At 43.0% G+C, this 26,516-nt stretch overlaps 1 protein-coding gene across 5 annotated transcripts in view; it reads right to left on the bottom strand.

Moving 5' to 3' along the window:
- Positions 1–13,748, bottom strand: part of POC5 (POC5 centriolar protein) — a 34,893-nt gene extending 21,145 nt beyond the window's left edge. For 2 of the 5 annotated variants that reach the window (XM_079995575.1, XM_079995572.1), the window contains exons 1-6: positions 13,296–13,617; positions 11,181–11,281; positions 7,646–7,748; positions 4,144–4,254; positions 3,220–3,416; positions 884–1,060 (exon numbers count right to left, since the gene is read on the bottom strand). In XM_079995575.1, coding sequence (XP_079851701.1) covers positions 884–1,060; positions 3,220–3,416; positions 4,144–4,254; positions 7,646–7,748; positions 11,181–11,264 — 672 coding nt within the window. In that variant the 5' untranslated portion in view covers positions 11,265–11,281; positions 13,296–13,617. The other 3 variants (XM_079995573.1, XM_079995574.1, XM_079995576.1) reach the window with 3 other exon arrangements.
- Between the last annotated feature and the right edge of the window lie 12,768 nt (positions 13,749–26,516).

Genomic DNA, 26,516 nt, shown 5'->3' on the forward strand with positions numbered 1-26,516 from the left:
CTCCCTTGTTGCAACAACTCCAATGGCTACCAGTCTGTTTCTGGGCACAATTCAAAGTGCTGCTTATCACCTATAAAGCCCTATATGGCTCAGGTCCAGGCAATCTGAAGGACCATATTCTCTCACATGAATCTGCCCACAGGCATGTTTGGTGGGAACGTGGGAGAGGGCCTTCTCAGTGGCTGCTCCCAGGCCTTGAACTCCCTTCCTAGAGAAGCTAGACCTCTCCTTGTTGTCCTTCCGCTGGCTGGTGAAGACTGTTTTATTCCAGCAGGTTTTGGGGAACCAATTGCTCTTAAGGAAAGAACTCTTGATAGTGTGCTGTACTGTTGCTGTTTCAGTGTGAGTATGCATGTTTTCTATCTGCATTTTAAAAGGGGTTTTTCACATAGTTTCTTTTTAATGATAACCTTTTACTGTATGTTTTTAGCTATGTGTGTTTTATCTGTACAGTTGTACCTTGGAAGTCAAACAGCTTAGTTCCCGTTTTGGCTCCCGAACGTTGCAAACCTGAAAGTGATTATTCCAGTTTGCAAACTATTTTTTGAAGCTGAACGTCTGACAGGGCTTCCGCGGCTTCCGATTGGCTGCAGGAGCTTCCAAGGTACGACTGTATTTGTTTTAGTGTTTGTGAGCTGTCTTGAGTCCTAGTTCTGGGGAAAAGGCAGGATATGAAGGAATGAAGGAATGAATAAAGATAAAGGATGGTGTCCACAGGAGACCCTCACCTACAGAGTGATTGACTGGGTATATAAGGGGCAATGCGATCTTTCAGGTTCCTAGTTCCAAGCTGTATGCACCCAAACCAGCACCTTGAACTTAGCCCAGCAGCTAATTTGCAACACTGTAGGAATTGTTACAATAAATTAGCAAAAAGTGTTACCTCATCTTTTCTCCCTATTGAAATTTCATATGTATGCAGCAGTTCCTTCAGGTTCTCCATCTGATTGGTCAATTGTCTCACATGGGCTGCATGTTTCTCTCTTTCTTGTCTCAATTCTAGCGTGTGATGTTCAATGAAATGAAGCTTCCATTTCCTCAGTTCAGTCAGAACATTGGTCTGAAGAATTAAAGGGGGAAGTTTAGTGAAGAAATTGAACTAACCCTAGCCCATCAAACACATACAATGAAGTGTAACACTGCTATTATAGAAAGTAGTTCCACATTCCACAGAAAAGTTAAACGATAATGCTGCATTAAGTATGTACGAGCAGAAAGAGGACAGCATATCTTTTTCACATGCCACAACACACATTCAGGCTCTTTGGTACATGACATTTATTTATTGTTTATGAAAGTATCTATATACTGCCTTTCCGCAAAATATCAGGGTGATGCACAGCAATATAAAAGCAGTATGGAACAATCATTCAAATGACTGGCTCACATTTAGGTGTCAGCTTTGAACATCTAAATTCATGAACCCATAGAACCTATGCAGGGCCTTCTCTGAAGAGCAGTTAAATTAGAACATTGGACCACAAGAGCCCAGTATCACAGAAACACAAAGCAGATGGTTTTGTTTTTTTACTTGCTTTGATATGCGAGTCCAATGCAAATGGCTCATTCAAATGCCAATTTTTTCATATACGTTTCACTCAGGTAATCCAATCTTAAGAAAGCAGGAGTGTAATTATATTTTGACAGCTGTTGTTCAGAGTTCCAAGTGGAGGGAATTTGGTTTCTAATCTGCAGTTCAGGCTGTTTTCTGTTCAGAGGGACTTGGAGCCTTAGGCTCTATTCTCAGCGGACATCAATGTGTGCCATTTGGGAATACCACTCCCATCAGCCCCAGCTGGCTGGCCAGTGATCAAGTGGATGATGGGAACTGTAGCCCACAACATCAGGAGGATATCATATTGACTAACCTTCCTCTAACTAGACACGATGCACAGCCACTGAGACTACAGCACTTCAAAAAAAGAAGTGGTAGCAGAAAAGCAATATTAGAAGAAGAATTTAGAGCAGCAGAGTCCTCTTGTCTATTTGCATGTGAAGCTCCACTGGGGAAGAACAGCTGGGGCTGGGTGTCTTAGAACAGCGAAACAATGGCTAGGCAAAAAGCCCTGCCCCCACCTACTCCTACAGTCTAAATTTGCTGCTTCTGAAGCGGTTTTGCTATTAAAAAAAACAGCACAGCATATCTTTCGTTGGGGTTTATTACACACAGATTCTCAGTTGCTTTCCTTTTGGAACAACCTTTCTGACATGACTAACGTTTGAGATCAAAAGATCTTTTTTTTACACACGAAAGATGTGTTCAAATGCCACTCAATCAAGGTTGGTTCTTTAATCTCATAAAACCCAGCAGAAGCAGTGATAAAAGGAAACATTTCTAGAACAGGGGATTTTGTTCCGAGGGCTGGTGCAAGAGGTTGCACAAGCTGACGTGGGCAGACCGCACCATCTCTTCTTGCTTCCAGCTTACCTTGCATTGCCACTGTGTTAGTGGTAGCAGGATGTCATGGTATTGACGGAGAATGAAGGGGAGGAGGAGAGACAGGCAGAGGAAGGGGGGCAGGAAGTGGCGGTGGAGGAAAGAAGGGAAAGCCAGGAGGAGGGACAGCTCACAGATGTTGGAACAGAGCCTCAACACCGCACAGGAAGTTCTGGCACAGACAGTGAAGCAATGCCTGTTCCGTCTGCCCAGGAAAGGAGAGTGTTAAAGAGGAGGGGACAGAGACATCACATGAAAATTCCACGTCTTTTCTGTTGGAGAAGGGGCGGGCGTAAGGCACTCCAAGAATCTGAGCAGGAGGATTCGGATGCATGATTGTAACGTGCTGCTTGTACATATGTAAAATAAAGACTGTATATATGTATCTCTGAGTGAGCAGAGGCATTTCTTGCGGAGAGTGTTCACAAGCCATCACACAGGACTGGCAAGATCAATGCCATGAAGAGGGGCTTGGGTGGATAGGCAGCAGTGGTGGCCAGTGGGGAGGAGTAGCCATGGTAGTAGCATATGGGGAGGAACATGAGCCACACCCCTCCCAATCTGCCACCTGAGCCATGTGGCTCAGTACTGCTCAGGTAGGTCAAGGCCCTGCAAACAGTACAGGATTTGACTTAGAGCCTCTTGAAAACAACACTTAGTTTTACTTGGCCAAAGCACTCAACATGCATTTCCCATGCACATTTTGTCACTAAATATTCAAAATGTTGCAAAAGACAAAGCTATCTGCAAGATGATTTTATAATTAATGCAAAGTTAAATACCTTAAGACTTCCACTCCAGAGATCAAGTATGCTCTCTATTTGGGTCACTCTTTCATCCGAAAGGCTTAAATCAGTCACATTTGACTCTTGAATATCTCTTTGACTAGATGAGGACCCTTCTGAAGAGCTGTCTTCTGAACGGACTGGGCAAAGACCCCCCACGTTCGTACGAGCCGGCTCCTTTATTGCTGTTGAAACTGAAAAAATGAAAAAATGAAAAGGGCATTTAGATTTTCCACATCCTATCACTGAACTTAATTGGTGCAAGTCAAACAAAAGGTTTACAAAGCCAGTGTTGGCTTTTTTCAACACAGCAAAAAGTACTGTGGCATCTTAATTGGAAAACAAATTTATTACAGGGTATGCTTTCCTGGACTAGAGTTGACTTCATTAGATGCCTTAGTACCTTCTGTTGCAGCAACAGACTAGCACAGTTGTTGCTTGGAAAGCTTTCGCTGGTCACTGTAAGCAAGCTATTTGACCTTAAGAGACTGATACCTTAAGCCCACCCCGGGAAGTCGCCATTTGCTAAACCATAGTTAATGGCTTCCTGCTATGTCCTAACACGGAAGGGATATTTATCATGGGGTGGTGGTGGAAGAGGCAATGCTCCATTCCATGTAAGGATCACCCCTCATGCTTCTCTACATAGTAGCTATTCTAGAAATACATACACTCGACAGACCATAGGCTGGACACTGAGCAAACTTGCTGGTAAAATTGTGTGTTAACCGTCAGTTCAAACCCCTAGGCACCCATCAAGTTAGCCTGGGCCAGACACTATTTCAGCATAACCACAGCATTTATTTGAAAAAGAAAAGCATGAAACCCCTATGTGCCATATCTGTAAACTGAACCTTAATGAGTTTTTAAGCAGTAGATACACGAGTCAACATTTTATTTCTCACCCCAGTTAAGTTATACCTTCTATCCTTGTTGTCCGAGTAGATGTAGCAAAATCAGAAGGTCTCCCTTGTTTCCTCCGTCTCACTGCTGCAGTTTCATGTCTGCGCTCATCCATTACTGGACTTATTCCTGTTTCAAATATGAGGATTGACCAGATTTGCATAGGCTGGTATAGGGCACTTCAGAACACCACTAATGAAAATAATCTTATGCTGGAAGCTGAAACTAGGATTGCAACACTAACAAAATGGTCCCAATATGCTCTCTGAGGACTGTTAGAATGGAAGCAAGCAGTAGCAGGACTGCAGTCTTGGTGTAACTAACTATGCGCTAGAGCTCCCCAAAGCCTTTGAGTTGAGGAAGAAGAACAAGCAATTTATTTGTGTGTGTTCCAAAGTCTGTTACTTCCCGCTGAAAGGGAAATTTCACTAAATGCTAGATTTACTGAGTGAAAAATAAAATAAATGCCAAGCATCAGAAAATCACAAGGGGCTGCTAACAACACAGTAGAAAGTTTGGCAATATATCTTCAAAGACAAGAGATAAAGTCAGCTTTAACACAGATCCACTGAAGTGCAACAGTTCAATACTGGAGGACCAGCACCTTAGGAGAAACCAGCACTTAACCGCCTGGAGATGAGTCACTGCTGCTCAGTAATTTATTGCATCAGTCTTACAAGTTTTCAGATTTAATTAACTAAGCAGATAACACAGGACAGGAAATTAAATTTTAGTGTTAAAACCATTCAAATGCTAGATTTAACAATGCAGCCTGTTTTATTCTGATATTTCTTCTTTATAGGACAGGAAGCTTCTTTGAAGATAATTGTTATCCTTAGATCTATCATTTCAAAGGAAGGCTTGTTATTAGTAATTGGAGTTCTCCCACCAAAGCATGCTAGATTTAATCCACAAAACAGGTTTTTCAGTTCAAAATTTTTGCAAAAGCATCAACTCTTCTGGATGCTCACAGTACTAAAATTCTACAGCTTATGAGACGATGGCAATCCCAAATGCAGAGTTCATAATTCTAATGAAAAGCAGATGTGTACTGGGTAAAACCAGGCAGATAAAAAATAAGAGGTCAATATTTCCCAGAACGTTTCTACATACTTGCTGCTTTGGATGACCAGGCTCCATAAAGCTGGAAATATGCCAGTCCAGGTTGCAGTATCCATACCTACATGCCCAAATCCCTGGGAATTCATGCCCCTTTTCTATGCATTTATTTGTGGGAGTTCACAAAAGCACTCCACCTACAGTCATCCCATGATGAGGGAATATGACCATCCTTTTCAAGACTGGTTTTATGCTTGATACTCATGCCTTTGTTAAACACTCTCAGACACAAGGGCCCTTGAAACAGGAGAGGACTGCAGAAGTGACTTTCAGGTGGTTGAATCTAACCGAGTCATTGTATGAGTAGAAGAACTTGCAAGAAGAGAAGAAGAGGAGTATGGATTTGATATTCCGCTTTATCACTACCCAAAGGAGTCTCAAAGTGGCTAACATTCTCCTTTCCCTTCCTCCCCCACAACAAACACCCAATGAGGTGAGTGGGGCTGAGAGACTTCAGAGAAGTGTGACTAGCCCAAGGTCACCAGCAGCTGCATGTGGAGGAGCGGAGACGCAAACCAGGTTTACCAGATTACGAATCTACCGCTCTTAACTACTACACCATACTGGTTCCCCAATGTGTTGGGGAACCCTGATCAGATTTTGGGGGATGCAGTGGGTGAGGGGAAATTCTGCTGTGCAAGCTGAAGTTGTTCACTCCCTCAGTGACTTCACTGGATCCAACCCAGGGTTTTCTTCTACATATTTTAGAAGGGGCCATTTTGCATACACATTCAAGAATGTACTTCAGCCACAAAATTAAACTCCACCTGTGAACTAGATGGCTATGATAAACTCTTGTCAGTTCTTTCTTCAATGAACATGATCTAATGTGAAGGCTGCCTGCTTGGTAATTGTCTTGCTGGCAAAAACTAGAAATTTCATCACCTACTAGACACACTCACTAGAGAAGAATGAGCTGGGCTCATGCAAGACGCTGTTAGGCTCCAATGTCAGCTCAGCAGTAGGAAAGCCACTGTGATCTCCAGATGGTTTGAGGAGGAGGAGAAATTCCTAACGGTGTTTTGTCATACAGGTTGGGCTTACTACAACTGCAGCTAATCTGATATTAGCTTGCAAAAGTGTTCCCTCCCCATTAAGGATGTGAGTACATATCCAGTAGCAGACCATCTTACAACTGCTCTTAGAACTACTGTAGAATTCTAGAGTCTTGCAATAATTTGAATTCTAGCAGTTTTGCTGCTGTACATAATTTGTTGTTTAAAGGTCTATTTTGTGCAAGGTCTTCAGACTCATGCTTGCTCAGTGACAAAAGGACCAATTTACCCTCAAGTGTTTGTCCCTCACTTGGCATACAAGGCTAGTAAAATATGTTTGCACGTGCAGACCCTGCAGTAAAAACTCAAGACGGCATCATTATCTAAACCTTTTATTTTGTTGTCTATGAAATGAAACTGTGGAACTTCAGGAACCTGCCTCAGCTTAGAGGGGGCAGGGTCCACCCCCTATTTTTCCAGTTTTTCCCCAGACCTTCATATCACTAGTCAAGCTGATAGTGAAGCAGAACTGCATCCATTTGAAGACGTAAGAATCATAAGAGGTCCTGAAGCCACTGTATATATGAATAAAACCAAGTCCTAGTAAGAACTGCTGCATCTCTTAAGATTCTATAAATCTTGCCACTTCAAACTGTCCTAGTTTGTTTTTCTTGCAAAGTAAATAAACAAACTTTTGTAATTTTGAATAAATGCCTGTAAAAATTGGAACTATAGGGATGTCATACTTTCTGAATGCCTTGAAAGATTAAAGGCATTAACATGAATTAAAACTATTTCACATTTTCAAAAGGAAACAATATTAATGCAAATATTACTTTTCAAAATGCCTCAGGATATATATTGTTAACTAAAAACAATGTCTGAAGCAAATCATTAAAAGTCAATCACTCCTGTCTTCCAAGAAAGAAAAATACCACAAGGCGCCAGATTATAGGAACATAATGATTAGATAGGAAGAATTAAATGTTCAGCTTGGCCAGAACTAGTCTACTCTGCTTAGCAAACGTATAAAAATATAGCACATATATAAACTGACCAATGAATATGTGCTATGAAATCTCCTTGAAGTAAATCATATTATGAGTTAACATGTTACCATGAATTAGATATCATGCCAATGGGAAACTCTGAATAATTTTAGAATGCTTCGTTGAAGATCAGGTAAAGTACGAGTATATTTCATGTGGGACAACACAAAGTCATCCTCATCTGGGTTATGAGGTTTCCATTTCAAAATATAAGGCATGGGAGGGCCTTCATTCTAATCACTAGTAACACCCTTTCCTGCACCGGCATTTCAGAGAGTTGGAGATAACTTCCTTTCATAAAAAAAAACAAATCTCCCCTTATCTCCTGATAAATATCCATTTTCTATCACAAGTTACCTGCAGACTGCTGGCGAACCTCTATGCGATCCGACTGCCGTAATACACTTGGTTCAAACTTTGGGGTAACTACAGCATAACGAAGCAGCTCTTCATATTCATCCTGTCATAAAAGGACCACAAGACTGAATGTCAAAGGGAGTGACTTGGTTGAGTGCGACAGTTTGTGCCAGTTTACTGTGTAGGAAAAGGCATTCTGCTTTTGCTATCTCATATTGTTTGGGAAATTGTCTTAATGTATTCATTGTACTTTTATTGTATCTTTCTATGCATTAATATTTTGTTTACCACTTAGGGGGCCGTAACGTAACGCAAATAATTGCAAAATTTGATGCCAAATCAAAAGTTCAAAATGCGGGAAGTTTAACTTGCTCTCTTTCTATTTCCATCCTTGCTCATTGCTTTTCCCATACAAAGCAGGCTACTGGTCTCAAGGTTTCCCTGCTTGTCAAATCTTAGTTGCTGAATGGAAAAAGACATGGCTTCTGGGATCCTGCCACCGCTCAGCCCTCCTATTCCCCCCCCCCAACTGTGATAGCTTGTTGGTTTTTCAAACATTCCCAATATTTAAATTGAGTTACTGTATTAACACATATTATGCTCAAGACTACAACAAAACTGACAAAATCATATAAAAAAAAAAACACCACAGCACCACCAAACACACAAACAAATTCAAAATTAGGTACTACTTTAAGGCATTACATGGTAACAGCCCATTAAACAATTCATCAAAATGTAACTGATGAAAAACCAATCTCAAAACAAATAGGTTCATAATTACCACATCATAAGAGTATTTTGAAAGTAAAAACTTAGTCCTGAACTAATTACCGTATTTTTTGCTCTATAACATGCACCTAACCATAACATGCACATCGTTTTTAGAGGAGGAAAACAAGGGGGAAAAAAATTCTGAATGAAACAGTGGATGTATCATTTTTGTGCTTCATGCTGTGGCCACAGACATGTGATCTGATGGTGAATTTGGGGTGACCCAATGCAAAAATCCTGAGAATCCCCGTGGATCTGTGCTTTGTAACCACGTTTTTGCACCATTGTGGCCCCAGGCAACAGTGGGTGCGTGGTTTTTTTGGTGCAGGCTGTAGCCATGGACATGCTATGTGATCTGATGGTGAATTTGGGGTGACCCAATGCAAAGATTCTGAGGATCCATATGGATCCGTGCTTTGTAACCACGTTTTAAGTGGGGAGGGAAGGAAAAACACAGAAGGAACAAGGAGCACGAGAGGGGTGTGCGGAAAAGCAGCTGGCTAAGAATGCAGGGGAGCAGTTTAATGGGAGGGAGGAAAGGAAGGCAAAAGTTTCCACCCACCCACCCAAGCCAGCCCGCCCCCTCTCTCTTCCACCTGCATGTTTTCCGGCCAGCGGCGTAGCGTGGATTGTCAGCACCCGGGGCAAGGCAAGTAATTTGCGCCCCCTAACCCGTGGATTTGCGCCCCCTAACCCTAACCCCCAGATGTTGCGCCTGGTGCGGCCGGCCCCCCCTGCACCCCCCACACTACGCCACTGTTTCCGGCTGCCTGTGAGTCCCTAGAAAGCATTAGAGCACGGAGAGGAATTAGAAGGAAGGAAGCGATCTTTTCCTTTCCCCTCTGCTTGCCTGGAGGGCAGAGGATTTCCCTGCTCTTTGTTCCGTTTGAGCAAACACAGCAACGAAACAGAAGAGTGTGGGCAGTAAGACCCTGAGGCAGAATGCAGGAATCCTCCTTGACGTGTGATTTGATTTTTGCCTGATTTTTGCCCCTGCACTCGCGCCAGTCGGCTCCAGGGACCACACATTCGCTCAATCATACGCACAGATATTTCCCCTTACTTTTTAGGAGAAAAAATCTGTGTGTTATAGAGAGAAAAATACGGTAAAACACATATCCCACCTAACACAAAAAATAATACTGTGACCATAAGACACTTACTATGTATCAAGCACCAGAAAAGCAGCACATTTAAAAAGGACAGAATATAGTTGCCAAGAAATTCATATGACGTAAGAAGTATGCAGTGCACTTGTGGGGCCAGCATCTCAACCTCCTCTCTTACCTGGGCCAACCCAAGTCCTTTCTTAGCTATCCCCAAAGTGAGTGCTCTGGGATCTGATGACAAGGATCAGAATACAAAGCCTCACCTTCATTCAACCACCAAGGAAAGAACCCGCCACCTGCAGTGGCTTCATGGAAAATACCCATGCAATGGACATCACTGCTGGTTTTGCACCCAACAGTGGATGTTGACAATAATATCTAATAGTAGGAGTAATAATTGTAATAATAATACCTAGGGGGAGGGTTGGATTCACAGGGCTTCTGTCTCTTTGGTGGTGGCAACTGGTAAGCAGATGGTAAGAAGTGTCTCACAAGTCTTCTAAATTGTTGCTGCTGAGCTTAGTCCTTGATAGCAAAGCTACTGAGAGAAGGCAACACTATTGCGGTAACTACTTCAACCACCTCAGGGCCTATGATCAGCAGGGGAAACCTTGTTGGTGCTGCTGCCTCTGGCTGCTGCCTGGTTGGAATTGGCCTGTGACAGGGCATTCTCAGTGGTGGTTCCTCATTTGTGGAATGTGCTCCCTGGTGAGGTGTACCCACCTCCCTAATTACTGACTTTCAGAAGAAATTTTAGAACATTCCTGTTTATTACCAACATTTGATGGCTAAAAGATACTGGCCAGGGCAACCTTGACATTAGGAACTGTGAGATACAATAGCTTTTAAATGTTTTAGATGTTCTAAATATTTTTAAATGTTTCTTATTTATTTATTTTTAAATTGTATTGTTCAGTCATTTTGATGTTTGCCACCCTGGGTTCTTTTGGGAAGAAGGGTGGGACAGAAATTTAATAATATTACTTACGACACAGCTTCTACAATATTGCCACTCAGAAGCCACTTCAGCAATCATCCTGAAACAGACAACCTTTTCACCCAAGTACTCACACTCAGAGTCAACAAGGTGGCTCTCCCTCTCTGAAGGGCTGACACCCAAACGCCCACTCATGACTGAGAAAGTGTGCCTTCTTGATGGGCTAAGGATCTGGTTTCCTCGGAAGAGCTACGGTCAGGGAGCAAACAGCATTCAAATTATGCTTGGGCCTGTGCATAGCCATCAGGAGGATTAGACCCACTGATCTGTAGTCCAAATGTGCAAACATTCCTGGTTCCTAACAGCACGCTTTGAACAAACATGTGCAGAGTGCCACTCAGAGCCCTGGCTGCTGGTCCACCTGCCAGCCTTACCTAAGCCTAGTGTGGCAGCGTTGTGCCCACCCTTAGATGAAAATACATAGCAGAAGATTAGAAATTTGAACATCCGATTGTGGCCGTTATAAAAGGTCAACATGCTGCATTTATTTACGGAGATGTACATTGTACTACACTTACTCTTCTCTGCAGACATTTTGTACTGTTTCATTCTGCTAGATTTACAGGTTAACAGGATCTAAATGAAAGTTAACAGTTCTTAAGACATGCACTTTTAAAAAACATTGCACAATTTTCGAAAACTATTTCTAGCCTACCTGAAGTTCTGAAGAAACAGAGCTCCCTTGATCAGAGTCTTTTGGTAAAACTGGACTTGTGCTGTTCTCTTCAGATGATGACATCCCACACTAAGGTATACCTATTTTTTAAAAAAAAAAAAATCCAGAGGGTGAACTTCATTTTTTATCCAAATCACTTTTCTTCATATTGGCCAAATGTTCTTCTAAATCATTAATGGGCTCCAAACTTGAGGCAGGTAATCTTACGGGGTCACAAACTTTTCCATAACCAGTTCTAGTTCAATATTTGTGGTTCATTTAGGCCAGGAAGCAGAGTACTTCCTTACTTGCCAGTCTCTTCCAAAAAAGTGTAATAAGGCTGGTTTTCTCAGAAGAATCTGCACCTCCTATTTACACTAACTAGAATATTATATTGAATTAAATCATAAGGGATTTTGTTGCTTTCCCTGCTTTTGGGGAGTGATATTGCTGTTTTGTTATTATTGATTTACTGTTCATAGGCTTTGATATTGTTTTTAATTATTCGTTTGGTAACGACTTGGAGTTTTGTTCAAAAGAAAAGTGGGATTATTCAATAAAATATAAATAAGCACCAGAAATATTGCTTAAAACACAGAGTAAAACAAAAAGAGGTAAAAATCTAAAACATGGCCTGACACCTTGTCTCTATACCATTCTTTTTCTTTTTCTTTTTCAATTCAATGTACAAGTTAAGACCGACAATCATAAAACATTCTAACACATATTCACAGATTAACTAGAAGCAAGTTAGCTTGCACTGCAGAATAACCTAATTTGGTCTATATAATCACCTTCTTTATACCATACATTAAGCTTCCACCCTCCAAATATGGAGCCTGCTAGAAATTCTTTCAAGTTATAAGACAGATCCAGCCTATATGGCAAGAACCTGTTTTGAATAACTGTAAAGAGTCTTCTAAGGTCACATAAGCAGAATCTGCAGGTCTTGATTAAGACAAATGGAGCAGTTCACTGCTTTGGGGGAAGCATTACTCAAGTAAAGGTACCAACAGCATGCAGAAATACTCTTTCAGCTCCTATTTCAATCAAGCTTTTATCTTAATCAGCTCTAAAGTGTTGCTTAAGGCTAATGCACAACAGATGCAGACACAGGAGGTTAAGGCGGACATATTTCAATTTTATCCAGCTGTCCTGAAAATGTGCAAAGTAGCCAATTTATAGCACTTTAAAGAGTGTTTAAAGCATATCACGCACAGTAACAAGAAGGCTGCAAAGAAGCTCATCTCCAAATTTCAAATAAGGGCATAAGAGAGGGAGACAGCAACTTTTCTATAGTCACTAAGACAGCTCATATGGCTTAGGTTGGGAGTAAGAAACGACTGAGCTACCATGAGGGAAAAGTAGGTAACCAGGTTGCTTAGGCAACCCAACAGACTTAAAACACACACATGCACCTTCAAGCATGGGTCTGCTCAAGTTCACGGAATGTGAATTAAAGTGCTGTGAAAAAACATATGTTGTGCACATTAACAACAGTAGTGTAAAAGGCATGTTAGCAAGCATTTTGTAGCAGTAAGGCTACTGGACTGACAATCACACCCATATGTTTTTTCTTCTTTTTATTGTATTGGTCTTCAGTCAGCGGCAACATTATTTTTGATTACTTATTTATTTCTCACTACATTCACACCCCGCCATTCCCCCCCAAAGAGATCCAATCAGCCTGCATGGTTCTCCCCATCCTCATTTCATCCTCTTAACAATCCTGTGAGGCAAGTTAGGCTGAGAGAGTGAGTGACTGGACCAGGCATAGGGAAACTCTACTGTGGGAGCCATGAAGCCATGACAGAGGCTTAGATGTTTTCGGACTACAACTCCCATGATCCCTAGCTAACAGGACCAGTGGTCAGGGATGATGGGACTTGTAGTCCCAAAACATCTGGAGGGCCGAGTTTGCCTATGCCTGGACCAAGGCCACCCATCGAGTCGGGATCATGAAGCCTGCTCTCCTGTACAGCCCAGCCCTCTAACCACACGGGCTCAATTCTCACGCTCACCATCTCCTTTAACTCCTGCTTTCCTCTAGGCAACCCAAAAGAGAGCGTCGCTAGGTACACTAGTACAGGAAAGCCGCAGTTCTTACAGACCTACCTGGGAGTAAAGTCCCACTGTACTCAATGGGGCTTACTTCTGAGTAGGCACAAACAAGTGCATGCACTGAGAGTCGGAAAGGGGCCAACAGGCCTTAGAAGGCGCCAGGCAGAAGCGTGCAATTAGAAGGAAGTGCTGCGAAGGGTGCATTGCACGGAGAGAAGGGAAGAGACGCTTTCGCCCCTCTAGGCAACGGGCAGATGCAGAATTTAGAATGGAGCCTATTGCGCGTCAGGACGCGAGGAAAGTGACGCGCCTCCGCGACCCGGTGCTTCTCCAGCCTGCCCCTGGCTCGAGGTCCCCGCAGCCCCTTCCCCCGAAAGCCGCCTCCCTCACCTGAGCAGCCTCCTCCGCTCCTCACCTCCCCAGCAAGAGAAGCCTGACAGTTTCAAACTGCCAGCCCGAAAAGAAAGGGCGCCTGTGATTGGTCCCCGTCCTCTTGTTAAAGACCCGCTGACAGGTCAGTGTCGAGCAGCCCGCTTGATCGCCAATCGGCACTCCGGACACGCATTCGGAGGCGGGGCTTTGCCGGTGACGAAGGCCAATTAAAACCCCAGAAGCAAGGGCAGTTCGGCTAGGCTAGGGATTTTTATTTTTTTTAAGGGCTTCCAGAGCGTGGGTTCTGACGTAACAGAACGGGCCGTCTCCCGCGTGCTGATTGGTTCGTTGATGGGAGCCCGGGCCCGAGAGGCGGGTAGCGAGGAGGCAGTTGAGGGGTAAGGAGGCCACGTGACAAGGGCGGGAGAAGGCGTCTGAGGGACGAAGCTTGGGCGGGGCGGAGCTGGAGGGTTTGTTGTGGTTACTCAGAAGCACCGCGCGAGCCCCCTTTAAGCGCAGTGGGGATTGTACCGAATTGAGGGTGCACAGGATTGCAGTCTAAATGATAAGAGGGAATTGGAGGTGCTTGAGTTGATCAAGATTCCGCCTGGTCTAGGGGAAGGCAGAAAGATCTTCTGGAAGATCCCTTGATTATTTGCATTAGTTCTTAAGGGTTTCTCGTTCCCAGCTGCTTAACAGCAGCAGCAACGAAAATACTTTCCCTGACAAAATTAGGCTGAAGAAAGCCAAGCTGTGGGATTGAAAAATTATTATTATAAAACAACTACCTGACATTCAGAAGACATCTTAAGGCAGCCCTGTTCAGGGAAGTTTATAATGTATGGCATTTTAGTGTATTTTTGGTCTCTGTGGAAGCTGCCCAGAGTGGCTGGGGAAACCCAGCCAGATGGGCAGGGTACAAATAATAAATTATTATTATTGAAAACAAAATCCTAGGAAGACAGGAAGGCACCTGCATTCTCTGAATTCTCCTGCTTTGCATAATGACCAAGAGTCGCTCCTGTACTGCGGAGGTTTAGCAGATTATTTCACTAAAATTTAAGCTACGTTTGCCTTTCCTCTCCTCACAAATAATGGAGTTTCCTATAGTAAAGGCACTGGGGAATACTTAAAATGCCAGCGAGGCTGAAGTACTTGCTAAGAGTTAGTTGTATTTTAATATTTTGTTGGAAGCCGCCCAGAGTGGCTGGGGAAACCCAGCCAGATGGGTGGGGTATAAATAATTAATAATTAATAATGATAATAATAATTAGGAGTGCAGTTGAGAGATTCCCATAGGTGCCTGGTGGTTGGTCACTATCAGAACAGGATGCTGGACTAAATGGGCTGCTGGTCTGATCCATCAGTCTCTTACATTCTTACGGTGTACAAATCAACACATTTTGAGGATGCATGGACAGTTCCAGGGGAGTGTAGAGGAAGGTGAATTCCCATTCTGTGACATTAGCCCAGTGGAAAGCCCATGTGAATAACTTAAACCTCCAAAATGGAAAGCCACTAAGATTTGCTTTAAACAAATCTTAAAAGCATTTATGACAAATTAGGACATTGGTCTTCAGCCTTCAGTCCCCATATGCACAAAATATGAGGACTTGCGAACAACACTGCATTTGACAGTAAGAGTATCAGTTTCAATACTAATTTCCAAAGAACAGTTCCAACTTAAATTACTCACATTTACAAAAATAAAGATGCTAATGTTTAATCTTAAAGGGATTTTTTAAAAAAAGATTTACAATAATAGCATACTTGGTTTTTTTAAAAAAGGTGAACAACCCCAGGACGATTAAGTCCAGTCAAAGGTGACTGGGGTGCAGCACTCATCTCGCCTCAGGCTGAGGGAGCTGGCGTTTGTCCACAGACAGCTTTACAGGCCATGTGGGCAGCATGACTAAACCACTTCTGGCACAACGGATCACCATGACGGAAGCCAGAGCTCACGGAAACGCCATTTACCTTCCTGCCACAGTGGTACCTATTTATCTACTTGCACTGGTATGCTTTCATACTGCTAGGTTGGCGGAAGCTAAGGCAGAGTAATGGGAGCTCACCCTGTCACGTGGATTCGAACTGCCGACCTTCCAGTCAGCAAGCCCAAGAGGCTCAGTGGTTTAGACCACAGCGTCACCCACATCCCTGTACATATTAACAGCCATCATTATACACGTTTGGCTTTTTGTGCAGCCAAAACTGCATAATTTTTACACACAAGAGGGGAGGTGTCAAAAGGCCTGGGGAATCTTCCTGCAGGTCCTACTTAGTTAGAAAGAAGACTTCCCTGCCTCTCCACCCCCTTGTTTAACCTTCTCAATAAAAGATCATTGTGGAATATCTCTGATCAGCTGACAAATGACTAATACTGTACTAAGGTAAAAGTAATGCTGTCAAAATGAAAGAGATCAGGTAATCAGCTAAGCCTCCTGAAATGAGTTCAAAAGATCAGCATTTCTAGAGATCTCTTAATGGCAATGTGTACACCAATAACGTATTTGTGATGACATATTTTGCCTCCAGCACTATGAATTTCCACTGCATCCAGAGGTAAAGAACAATAAAGTGCACATTATCCGGCATCTCTCATGCTAGAACTGAGGATTCTGCTGAAATCTATTATTCAAAATTGTGAGGAATGAAGCCTTTTATTTTCCCATTCTTGCTTGCAGCAGTCTATTATGTACCATTTTAAAGGCAGCCTACGGACAATTCCACAATGCAACTTACAGAACTACTATGAAGCTTATCCTTATAAATAACTACTAAGCGCGCAGAACTGAGTCTCCACTAGAAAGTGCACTTATTAGACAGTGGAGCTGCCAGATGGAAATCACATCTTGCTCCAAAGAGATGGATGTTGACAGATGATGACTGGCTTCAGGTTTCATGGGTCCCCTGGCAAAGTGCTCTCTGATTGGACTCTTCCTATGATAGTAGCCCCTCCCATTTGGAATTCACACATGAGTAAGTGGAGACACCATATAGGTGGGGGCATGGGGCCAAGACCCCACCCCCCAAAATTTTCAAGCAGGGGGCCAGGCCCCCTCAATATTCTGCAGCGGCAGCGGGCCTCCCCGTGGCAACGGTGGGCCCCAACAGGCCCCCTCCCATTGTGTGACATCACACATGCACACTGCCCCCCCCATTGGGCAGAACCCAACACATGTGTGAGTAAGTATGGCTATTTTAATTTATGTAGGCAGTGAAGCTACTGGGATACGGCCCTCACACTGAAAATCTCTTTTCATCACTTCTCTGATAAAAATAGGGATGTCCTACCACACCCTCCAATATTTCTCAGATGAAAATAGGCACGTCCTAAGGAAAAGCGATACATCCCGGGATCAAATCAGAAACTGGGGTGACTTCTGTAAATCAGGGACTGTCCCTGGAAAATAGGGATACTTGGAGTGTCTGCAAAAGGAGCACAGAGAGTTCTTTATAGGAGAATTTTAAAAAGCAAGTGGCCCTTACTGACCTGGTGTAAAAAGATCTTGTCAACCGGAGGAGCCTTGGCTGCCTAGATAAAACACTATAGCCCCACACACCTTTACCTGGGAGTAAGGCCCACTGAACTCAGTGCAGCTTTCGACAGAGTAGACAGTTATTTACTAGATGCAAGTCAGCAGCTCCAGACACCCCTGCTCGGCCAGGCACTTGGGAGCCTCAGCAATCGCTCTCTCCACCTGCAAATAAACTAGGACTGCTCAAAGAAAATGAACGTGCCAAAAATAAGCACTGGGCTGCCCCCTTACCTGCTTGTGATTGCCCAATCAGATAGCCAGCCAATCAGGATTTTGTTAAAAAGATTTTTTTTCTTCTCACTTCCCTCTGTGGCCCCCTAGCATCATGTTGTGCCCCCCCCCCCATTTACGTAACTTTCACCTGTGCCCCCCTTGGAGTATCCCAGTTGGGAAACACTGATTTAGTCACTGCCTGAGCTGGACATACACCACTGTGTTACTTTTCTTTCTCTGAAGAAATTTCCATCACTTCTACAGCAGGTGGCAACGTATAATACTGTTCAGGCACCACTGAACTGACAGATGATCACTTGTGAAGACTGGAGGAGTGACTGGAATACATATGACATTGTGAGGGGAAACAGCTATAAACTGGATTTTACTAGGAGGTAATAAAGATTCCTTAGTAGTGTCAAACAGACTTTGTTCTTATAAGGGATGTGAATCAGTGTAAAGATCCAGAACATGATAAAGAGCAAGCAGGGGGAAAGCTAAATGGATGGCAGTAAAAAGCTTCTCAGTCTATAACGCCATGAATGCTACACACAATAAAAACAGACCACAAGCCCTCTTTGTTTGGAAGGCTGTGGCCAAATCGGTACATTGCAGTAGCTGTAGCACAAATTATAAAATGCAGAGGAGATCCCCAAATGCTAAATGAATCAGGCCTTTGGTTTCCAGGTTGCTCCTAGGGAGGCAGTGGGAGAATACACAACTTCGAATTCTCCCATTTGCCTAACTCTCCCACTTGCTTCCTGTCCTTCTCCACACAGCTAGGTGAAAAAGAGGATTGGACACCCACACATTTAACAGTTGTGTCATGCAAGCTGTGCCTACTGAAGGTTCCGCTTCTGCAGAACTAAAAGATGCAGCAGTCCTGTCCACTTTTGGATCTGGCCAGCAGGTGGGGGAGGAGAACAGCTTTCCAAGAGAATCGGGAGGAACATTGCAAAAGAAGCCACCCTCTCTCACCTTATCATCAGGCTAACTAGCTTAGACAGGGGCAGATCTCCTATGAAAGTAGTGAAGCTTAAGCTTCAGGGCCCCTAATCCAAGAGGGGCCTCAGAAGCGACTTTATTCCACATTGCATCCCTGACTCTTAACGTCAGGCCGACAGCTTTCCTGTACTCTTCTTGGCATCCACTTAAGTCACACTTAAGGGATGTGGGTGGCGCTGTGGGTTAAACCACAGAGCCTAGGGCTTGCCGATCAGAAGGTTGGCGATTCATCCAATAACGGGGTGAGCTCCTGTTGCTCAGTCCCTGCTCCTGCCAACCTAGCAGTTCGAAAGCACGTCAAAGTGCAAGTAGATAAATAGGTACTGCTCCGGTGGGAAGGTAAACGGCATTTCCGTGCACTGCTCTGGTTTGCTGCTCTGGTTTGCCAGAAGCGGCTTAGTCATGCTGGCCACATGAGAAGCAAATTTATTCTTTGCTTTGCACACTATCAAAGTGCTACCTCTTATAGCAGTTCTGTAACTCCTCCTGCAACAGTGGCTCACTGTGCTAATGCTTTGATAAAGATAAGTAGCTAATGTTCCTTGCCGAGAAACTAATTGATATTAAAAGTTCTGATTTGTGGACTGATTATTTTAGCTAATGTAGTTGTAAAGCACTTGTAAGGTCTTGTCAGCAGGAGATCTAACAGAGTTCTGGTGCAATTTTATTAGGAACACCAGAAGCTGCTTCATACTGAGTCAGGCCACTGGTCCATGTAACCCAGTGTTGTCTGCACTGACTGGCAGCAGCCCTCCAGGGAGCCCAGATGTTGTTGGACTACAACTCCTACCATCTGTAGTGATTGGCTAAGCTGCTTTGGGATAATGGAAGTTTTTGGTCCTTGCAACATCCGCAGATCAAGTGATAAACCCAATAAAATTTCTGGATCAGGCTTGCTTGGTTGCTTGTCTGAGTATCTAGGGGCATAGGTGCCAACTGTTTTTATTTTATATTCTTTATTGAAAAATAAAAAGTACATAATTACAAGGGCACAGAGTAAGATAAGAAAGAAAAAGAAGAAAAGAAAAGAAATAGTAGAAAACAAAGCAGAACCAAGAAAGAAATTGTATACATCACAAAAGAAAAAATAAAATGTTATTGTAGGTCTGGTTAACTACAATAATGACATAGGCACCAACTTAGACAAAATATTGGGCCCCCCCACCCCCACTTCTCCCCCCACTCCCTGCACCTTTCTCTGCCCCACACAACTGGACACGGGCCTCCCCTTCCCCCTGCCCCGCTCACCTCTCACCCCCCCACTCCCACAAAATGATTTTCACTAATATTTGTAGATCTAGGGGGAGCTGCCCCCCTGGCTATGGCCATGTGCTTGCCTACCTCCTGCCCCCCTACAATTCACCTCTCCTAACTGCCTGCCTCCCCCAGAAATGGTGCTGAAATTCAGGACGTAAGCCAGGAAAAGCGGGGGGGGGGGGTGCTTGACTTTTGGGAAGGTGGCTGCCCTAGGGAGGGAGGCACCAACTTGCAGAAAATATTTTTAGGGGGACGAAGGGGCCAGGGCTCCATCGAGTTGGCATCTATGCTAGGGGAACTTCTGTTGTTGATCACAGTGCTTCATGGGAGTTGAGTTTAAAAACACTGGGATTAGCGTATCCTTGCAATGGCACTCTTAATTTTTTCTTAGGATGGTGCTTCTTTGATGCCAATTGTGACATGTGAAGGCAAAGACCCTTTTTGTCCCCTCTCAACTTTCCCCTGCTCATTCAGAATCCGTGCCCAAAAGGCTGCCCAAAGAACTTGATTTCATTTATATAATTAATATTTGGTTTCAGTTGCGCAGACAATTTCATACCCACAGATTAGGAGTGATTTGGGACTTGCTGTTGTTAATCAGCAGCTTTTATTTTTCCTGGGCACCACGGTGGGTATACACACAAATTCTATTACGGACGCACAGTGAACAGTGCAATTGGCGGTTGGGCAACGCTGATTAGGCAGTGCGGTATTCTGGCTCTAAATTGTAGACTGCCATCCATTGTTTGTGAGGCTGTAGTTCTCTTTCTCCAGTCTGATTCATTCTGAGTCATACCGAACATATCCTTGCTGAAATGGGGCACGCAGCAGAGAGGGCTGTCGTGCTTGTTCTGCACCATTAGGTAATTGTATGAGTCTTTCTACGAGAAATGTCTGTTAGGCTGGCAGAGTACAAAAAAAAAGAATAATCTAAGGGAGTGTAGGCGTCAGTGAAAGAGCATGCAGACTCAAGGGAAAAGGAGATACACCTAGTCCAGTTGTAAGAGAAAAATGTTAACGTGACAACGAGTATGACAAATTCACCATCATTTGGGTTGTCACGTTTTATTAACACATGAAGCTATGAAAAACTACAGCTGCTTTTTACAGATACGGTTTTTCATCTTGTGCAGCATTAAAAAAAAAAGCCTTGTGCTGAATTATTTACATATATGATATTGAGATATTATAGCATGGCCAGGGTATATGACATTTTATACCGTACACAGGCAAAAGGCAGATCTCTGCCCTGAGACACTTGCAATCCAGAGTTCCTGATTGTAGGGAGAAAGGAAGCAGGGAGAAGGGAGGGGAAAGAAGTGAAAATAGTGAAGGATAAATGTGTGCAAAAATACATGTGTAGAAGTGCAATTATAAGAACTTTGGTTTTGTTTATGTTGGGGACGCTGATTGAAGGGCCGATGGTTTATCCTTCTTTGTTATGTAGATATAAATGTTAACTCGCCTTTGTCGGTCATGCTGTAACTATTCCCCATATTCAAAGCTGTGCAGAAAGAGAGACCAAGTTCTTCACAATTATCCTGAATCTGGTGGGTTAAACTGATCAAGCCATTCATGAACACAGTCACAGAGTGACTGCTCCAGAACCATTTGCCACGAACAGCTTCTGTCAATAAGATACCATTACAGAGATATTGTGGTGTGGTCTCTACTGGGAGTCATCAGCTCACCAAGCAGCCTGCTTCAGCACAGAGTGGTTAATTAATTTGTTTATAGTAATTGACTGAAACACAGATGGCTACTCAGGAAATAGTAAAATACCATAGTTCTATTTTAGTCAGAAAACGCCCAGCTTAGCAACAATAATATCACAATAAGAAAAACGTACGTGTGATTTATATAGGAGAGACATTTGGTAGATACCATAGCCTGAAATAGTTTATCTTCTGCCTCTTTCCTACTCAATCTATCAATAAGCACAATCCATCAGAAAGATCTCTTGTGCAAACCCCATAGTGCTCCTGTGCGGTTTATCTGTGCTTAGGGGAATATGTATCTTTCTACTTCAAAAACAACCTTTGAAGACAACCAAAGCAGTCTTCAGTAATAATCATACCTCAAGGTATCATGGGCAGGAGAATATTCAAACGTTGTTGTCCACATCTTGAAAGTTCTGTAAAATCCTAGTGCTTGGAGCCAGGTTACCTGAAGGATCACCTCATTTCACGTATATGTTCAGAGCAGCAATGGCAATAAAGGAGAGTGCAGAGAGATTCAGCGGTGGCAGCGGTGGCATTTGTCAAGACAGGCTGGTGGAAAGGTAGGGAAGAGTCCCAGATTAGTGGCGTGGGCATCCTGCAGATGTATGCATGCCTACAGGAAACCAAGGCAGCCAACCGGGAGCTCCCCTGACCTTGCCACTGCCATGCTCCACCCAAACTCAGCACTGCTGGGGGGCTGCCACTGCTGCTGCTCTTCTCCTACACAGAGCTACTGCTTCTTCTAAGACTCTTCTCTGGGTACCCTGCCAAATGAGGTTGAAGAACTGGCTACTAGAGACACGGCCTTTTTAGAGTTGGCACCCAGGTCCTGGAATATCCTTCCCATAGAGGCTCACCCGATCTTCCTTAAATATTTTCAGATTTTCAATCTTAAATATTTTTAGTACTTTGTTAAAGCTGTTATTCTTTGCTGCTGCTTTTTATTTTGGTTTTATTTGACTGCAAAAATTGTTGTTTTAGATTTCCCCCCCTTTCGTCACATTTTTATAATTTGTTGTTTTTCTGTTCTTTTTTCATGCAAACCTTCTGCTACAGCATGGTATATGAATATTGAAAATAAGTAGGCATGTTTACATGATGCATTGTTAGAGCACCAGGGGAGTCCTGAAGGATCAGGCCAGTGGGCCTTTCAACCCAGCATGTTTTCTGCCCGCCCTCAGGGAGGTCAGGGAGGCAATAAGGCAATCATGTTTTCTTTCATCATCACCCTGTTGATTAGAGAAGAACATAATGCCTGAACATTTGATTTGGAGTGAGGTGAAAAATAACAGGATGGAGAGGGAACACAGATTAAGCCTCTTCTTTAAATCATTGGCCGAGGTACAATTGATTTGCCTTATTATGAAATAGGAAGGTGTGTAGAGGAAGGAAGAGCAGCAACTTCAGTGAACAAGATGAAATTAAATTAACATCAAATAATCCAAACCTAACAATGTTCACCGAAATAGGAAGGTAACCAGCATTTCTTACACAGGAGGAAGATAAAAAACAACAAGAAATGGAAATACATATCCCTGTATTTTTCCAAACAGCACTGCTCTTATTTTAAACATATATATTTTTTTAAAAAAACTTCAGGCTCTGTTAACAGAAAGAGATAAAGAGATTATGAGAACATCTTTTTTAAAAACAAAAAACAAAAAACCAACACCATGTAGCATGCAGTAAAATCCATTATCAGTCCTTTGTTTGAATTCAGTTCACATCATCTTCTCATGGGCTATAAAGAGGTTCACTCTGTTCCAGAACAGTAATCACAATCCATTAAATTCTGTTCCCTGTAGTCTTTGTTCCCAGTTACATTTGATACTGTAGGGGTGTGTGTGTGTGTGTGTGTGTGTGTGAGAGAGAGAGAGAGAGAGAGAGAGAGAGATTTCATCTTAAATGTCCATTTAAGCAGCTTCACATAAATATGAATTTTTACTATCCAGTGCTGTTGCCTATTTGCTTAGTTTAATCATGGTATTTATAATAGGTAAAACTTGTTCACCAGGAAAAAGCAAGCTGAGAAACATATAAATATTAAACTTTATAAGAGTAGTTCCTTAAGGTCTTGCAGATTTCCCCTGTAGCATTGGAGGGGCTCACAGAAGGCAAACCTGACAAAGTCACTCCTTCACAAATCCATCTCATCATGGGATTTTAGTCATGGGTAGTGGTTTGTGGAAAATTATCATGTGGGAGACAAGCCTGAGGCACAGTCATAAAAGAACCAATCATCCAACTTTTGTCTACAACTGTCTTTGATGCTTCAGCGTAGCCAGAATTGAAGATGGGAAGTATCTTCACATCACAAACACTGACTCTCAAATCTGTTGAACGCCAGTTTTATATTGGCTGGGTTGTTTACTCAGCTGTCTGTTCAAGAGAGTGTTTTTAAAATTTGACTCCAAATATGTGCCAAATATATGTACAAGTGGGGTACCCCATGGTAGCAAAGGAGATATCCAAATTAAGGTAATTTGGACTTTATCCTGTTCTGATCTCAGAATTGGTGCATGTAGTCCTTAAATTTGATGGATGTGCTGCCATTTCATTGGGTTGAGGGTTTCCTGCTTGGCCCTGGTATAAACATGGGATTAGAATTTGAGTTGGACGACTTCCTGGGGCTCCTTCGAGTCCAGTGACTATGACTGAACATATGTATTTTATCACCAGAAAGCAGTAACAGAATAATACCTAGTTTATGGTTATTATATATAAATAGATTTCAATTTCTGACTTTAATTCGCCACTTCTGAACAAAAGGGAGCAAAAAACATTTTGCAAATAATATTCTGACTATGTCTACTTAAGTGAAGACTTTAACCACAAGGCATTTAATATACAATACTACCTTACCGTGAACCTGAATAAATGCTTTCTCAGTCCTGGTTCTGTTTGTTCTCTGTGTTCTTATTTTTTATTTTACTGCATTGAATCTATTCAGCCTTGAGGTAGGTAATGACAAAAAACGACGACACAAACAATCCATTCACTAGACCTTTGCTGCACCAACTGTTTCTGGGGCTTGGGGAGGAAAATAAAAGGCTCTTGGAACTTTGCCTGGTCTGAGATGCATTACTCTATCAACTGGAGGCAAGAAACTACGAGCTAAATTTAGTTCAGTGTGCATTATCTACCAAGGTATTTAAGGTGTTATTAGAATATCAGATGTTCTTGCATGTCCCAGCCAAGATGAATGGATGTAAAAATGTGCTAATAACATTTATGTGAGTGAAGTACACATCTTGGTTGCTACATCGTTAAAGTTCATGTGCTTTTCCATGCAACAGTCGGAAAACACAGGCTTTGTTACAGTGGTGAAAATTCCTAAATTATTGATATGGAACCAAATAATGGCTTTTAAGAGCCATGCGGTCTGAGCTTGGAGCAACCAGCTCAGACCTCACATATTGAACTTCTCGGGAAGACTGAAAGGGGAACAAAGGCCTGATTGCCTAGTCAGAGGTGTCCAAACTTTTTTCAAAGAGGGCTAGATTTGATGAAGTGAACATGCGTGAGGGCCTACCTTTTTTTAGGATTGAAGTTGTTTAGCTTTTTTTAGGATTTTACCCCAGGAAATAATAAACTGCCACAGGGGCAGGATTAAACCAGCCGGTGAGCCAATATGACCCCCAAAGTGGACTTTGGACATGCCTGGCCTAGTCCATCCCAATATGGGCTAAACCTGGCAGGATAGCTTACTCTATGGTCTTAACTCCTTCAGGAATTATTTAGATAGAAGCATGTTGGCGATATGAGGCTGGTTATTCCACACATAATAGCAATTGTTCTATTAATTGATACTCTCATTGTCATTTTTTTTATGACAGTCAGCTATTTAGAATATTAAATATATTATGCCCTCAGTGATACAAGTCTCCAAAGGTGCGGGGTACCTGACTAACCCTTGGGATCAGAACAGCACTACATTCTGATGGAGGAATGAGTAGCCAATTGGCGCCTCAGGCATTACAGCCCACAACTTACTGAGACAATAGGGTAGCCTTGGAACGCAGAAGCTGAGATCTGGAAGACCACTTTGAAGGCTCACTATTCACCCTAAGCTAGGAGTGGGGAACCTCAGACTCACCTCTAGACCTCTCTGTTTGGCCTCTGGACTGTTCCCAGGCCACATCCTCTTCTCAGCCGCACACCCTCAACCAGGCCACACCTCTTACCAGTCCTCCTCTCCTGGCTGGAATGTGTCATTGAACTCTGACAATGTCCCTTGGTTGTCTGGATGGAGAATAGAGAGCGGGGTGTGAGTATGTGTCGAAACCAGCCTACTGCAAAATTCACATTTGATTTTCCTTACACCACCCTGTAAGGTTTTCCAGAAGGGAATGCAGCCTTTCATCTGAACAATGTTTCCCACCTCTACTTTAAGCTGTGGGACCAATACAGAATGGTTGGTTGGGTGGAAAGGGGCAGGGGGCCACAAAATGCGGTGTGGTGGGGAGAAGCTCTCTGTGGTGCCAAATGCTTGAGGCATTGGTGGTAGCTCAACCTTTTGCCATGGTTTGAGCCTAGCAGACAATGGTTCATTTACCTTGACCATTAACTGCCATTGTGGCTGAATGATAAAGAACAAAGAATGACTGTTAACTCTCAAACAAACATTTCATCTCCAACAAGTTTGATCGGCTCCTTACTCATATTAGACTGTTAAGTGCTTTTCTTGCAGCAGTGATTGTGTGTGTGTGTACAATGAATGCCGGCACTGATTGAAACAGCATGAGCCAACTTGAAGGAACAAAAGCTGTCTTCCCCACTCTGTGTCATTCCCTGTTCTCGATATGAATTTTGCATGCATACATCTACACATATGTAGAGGGTCTTAAATCCATCTTTATCTCTTCCGCATGATACACTTATCTCTAAAATAGTCCCACAGATGAAATAAGAATAATATTTGCACATTGTCTTTCTTCATTAGGGCTTCCCAGTCTAGTTTAAGCATGCTATATATACACAGTAGAGCCTCACAAGCATCTGAGAAATCCTTTGTTCCTGCTGCTAGTTTTATCACCCAGCAGAAAGCAGTAGTTCTACAAGATAGCTTGCTGCAACACCGGGCTTCCTGAACCCACATTGATGATTCCCCTGGGCTCAGAGCCAACCCAATACATTTTGGCACCTGAGGCGAATGACAAAATGCTCCC

The sequence above is a fragment of the Podarcis cretensis genome (genome assembly GCF_951804945.1).
Source record: "Podarcis cretensis genome assembly, chromosome: 11".
In the NCBI taxonomy this organism is placed as follows: domain Eukaryota; kingdom Metazoa; phylum Chordata; class Lepidosauria; order Squamata; family Lacertidae; genus Podarcis; species Podarcis cretensis.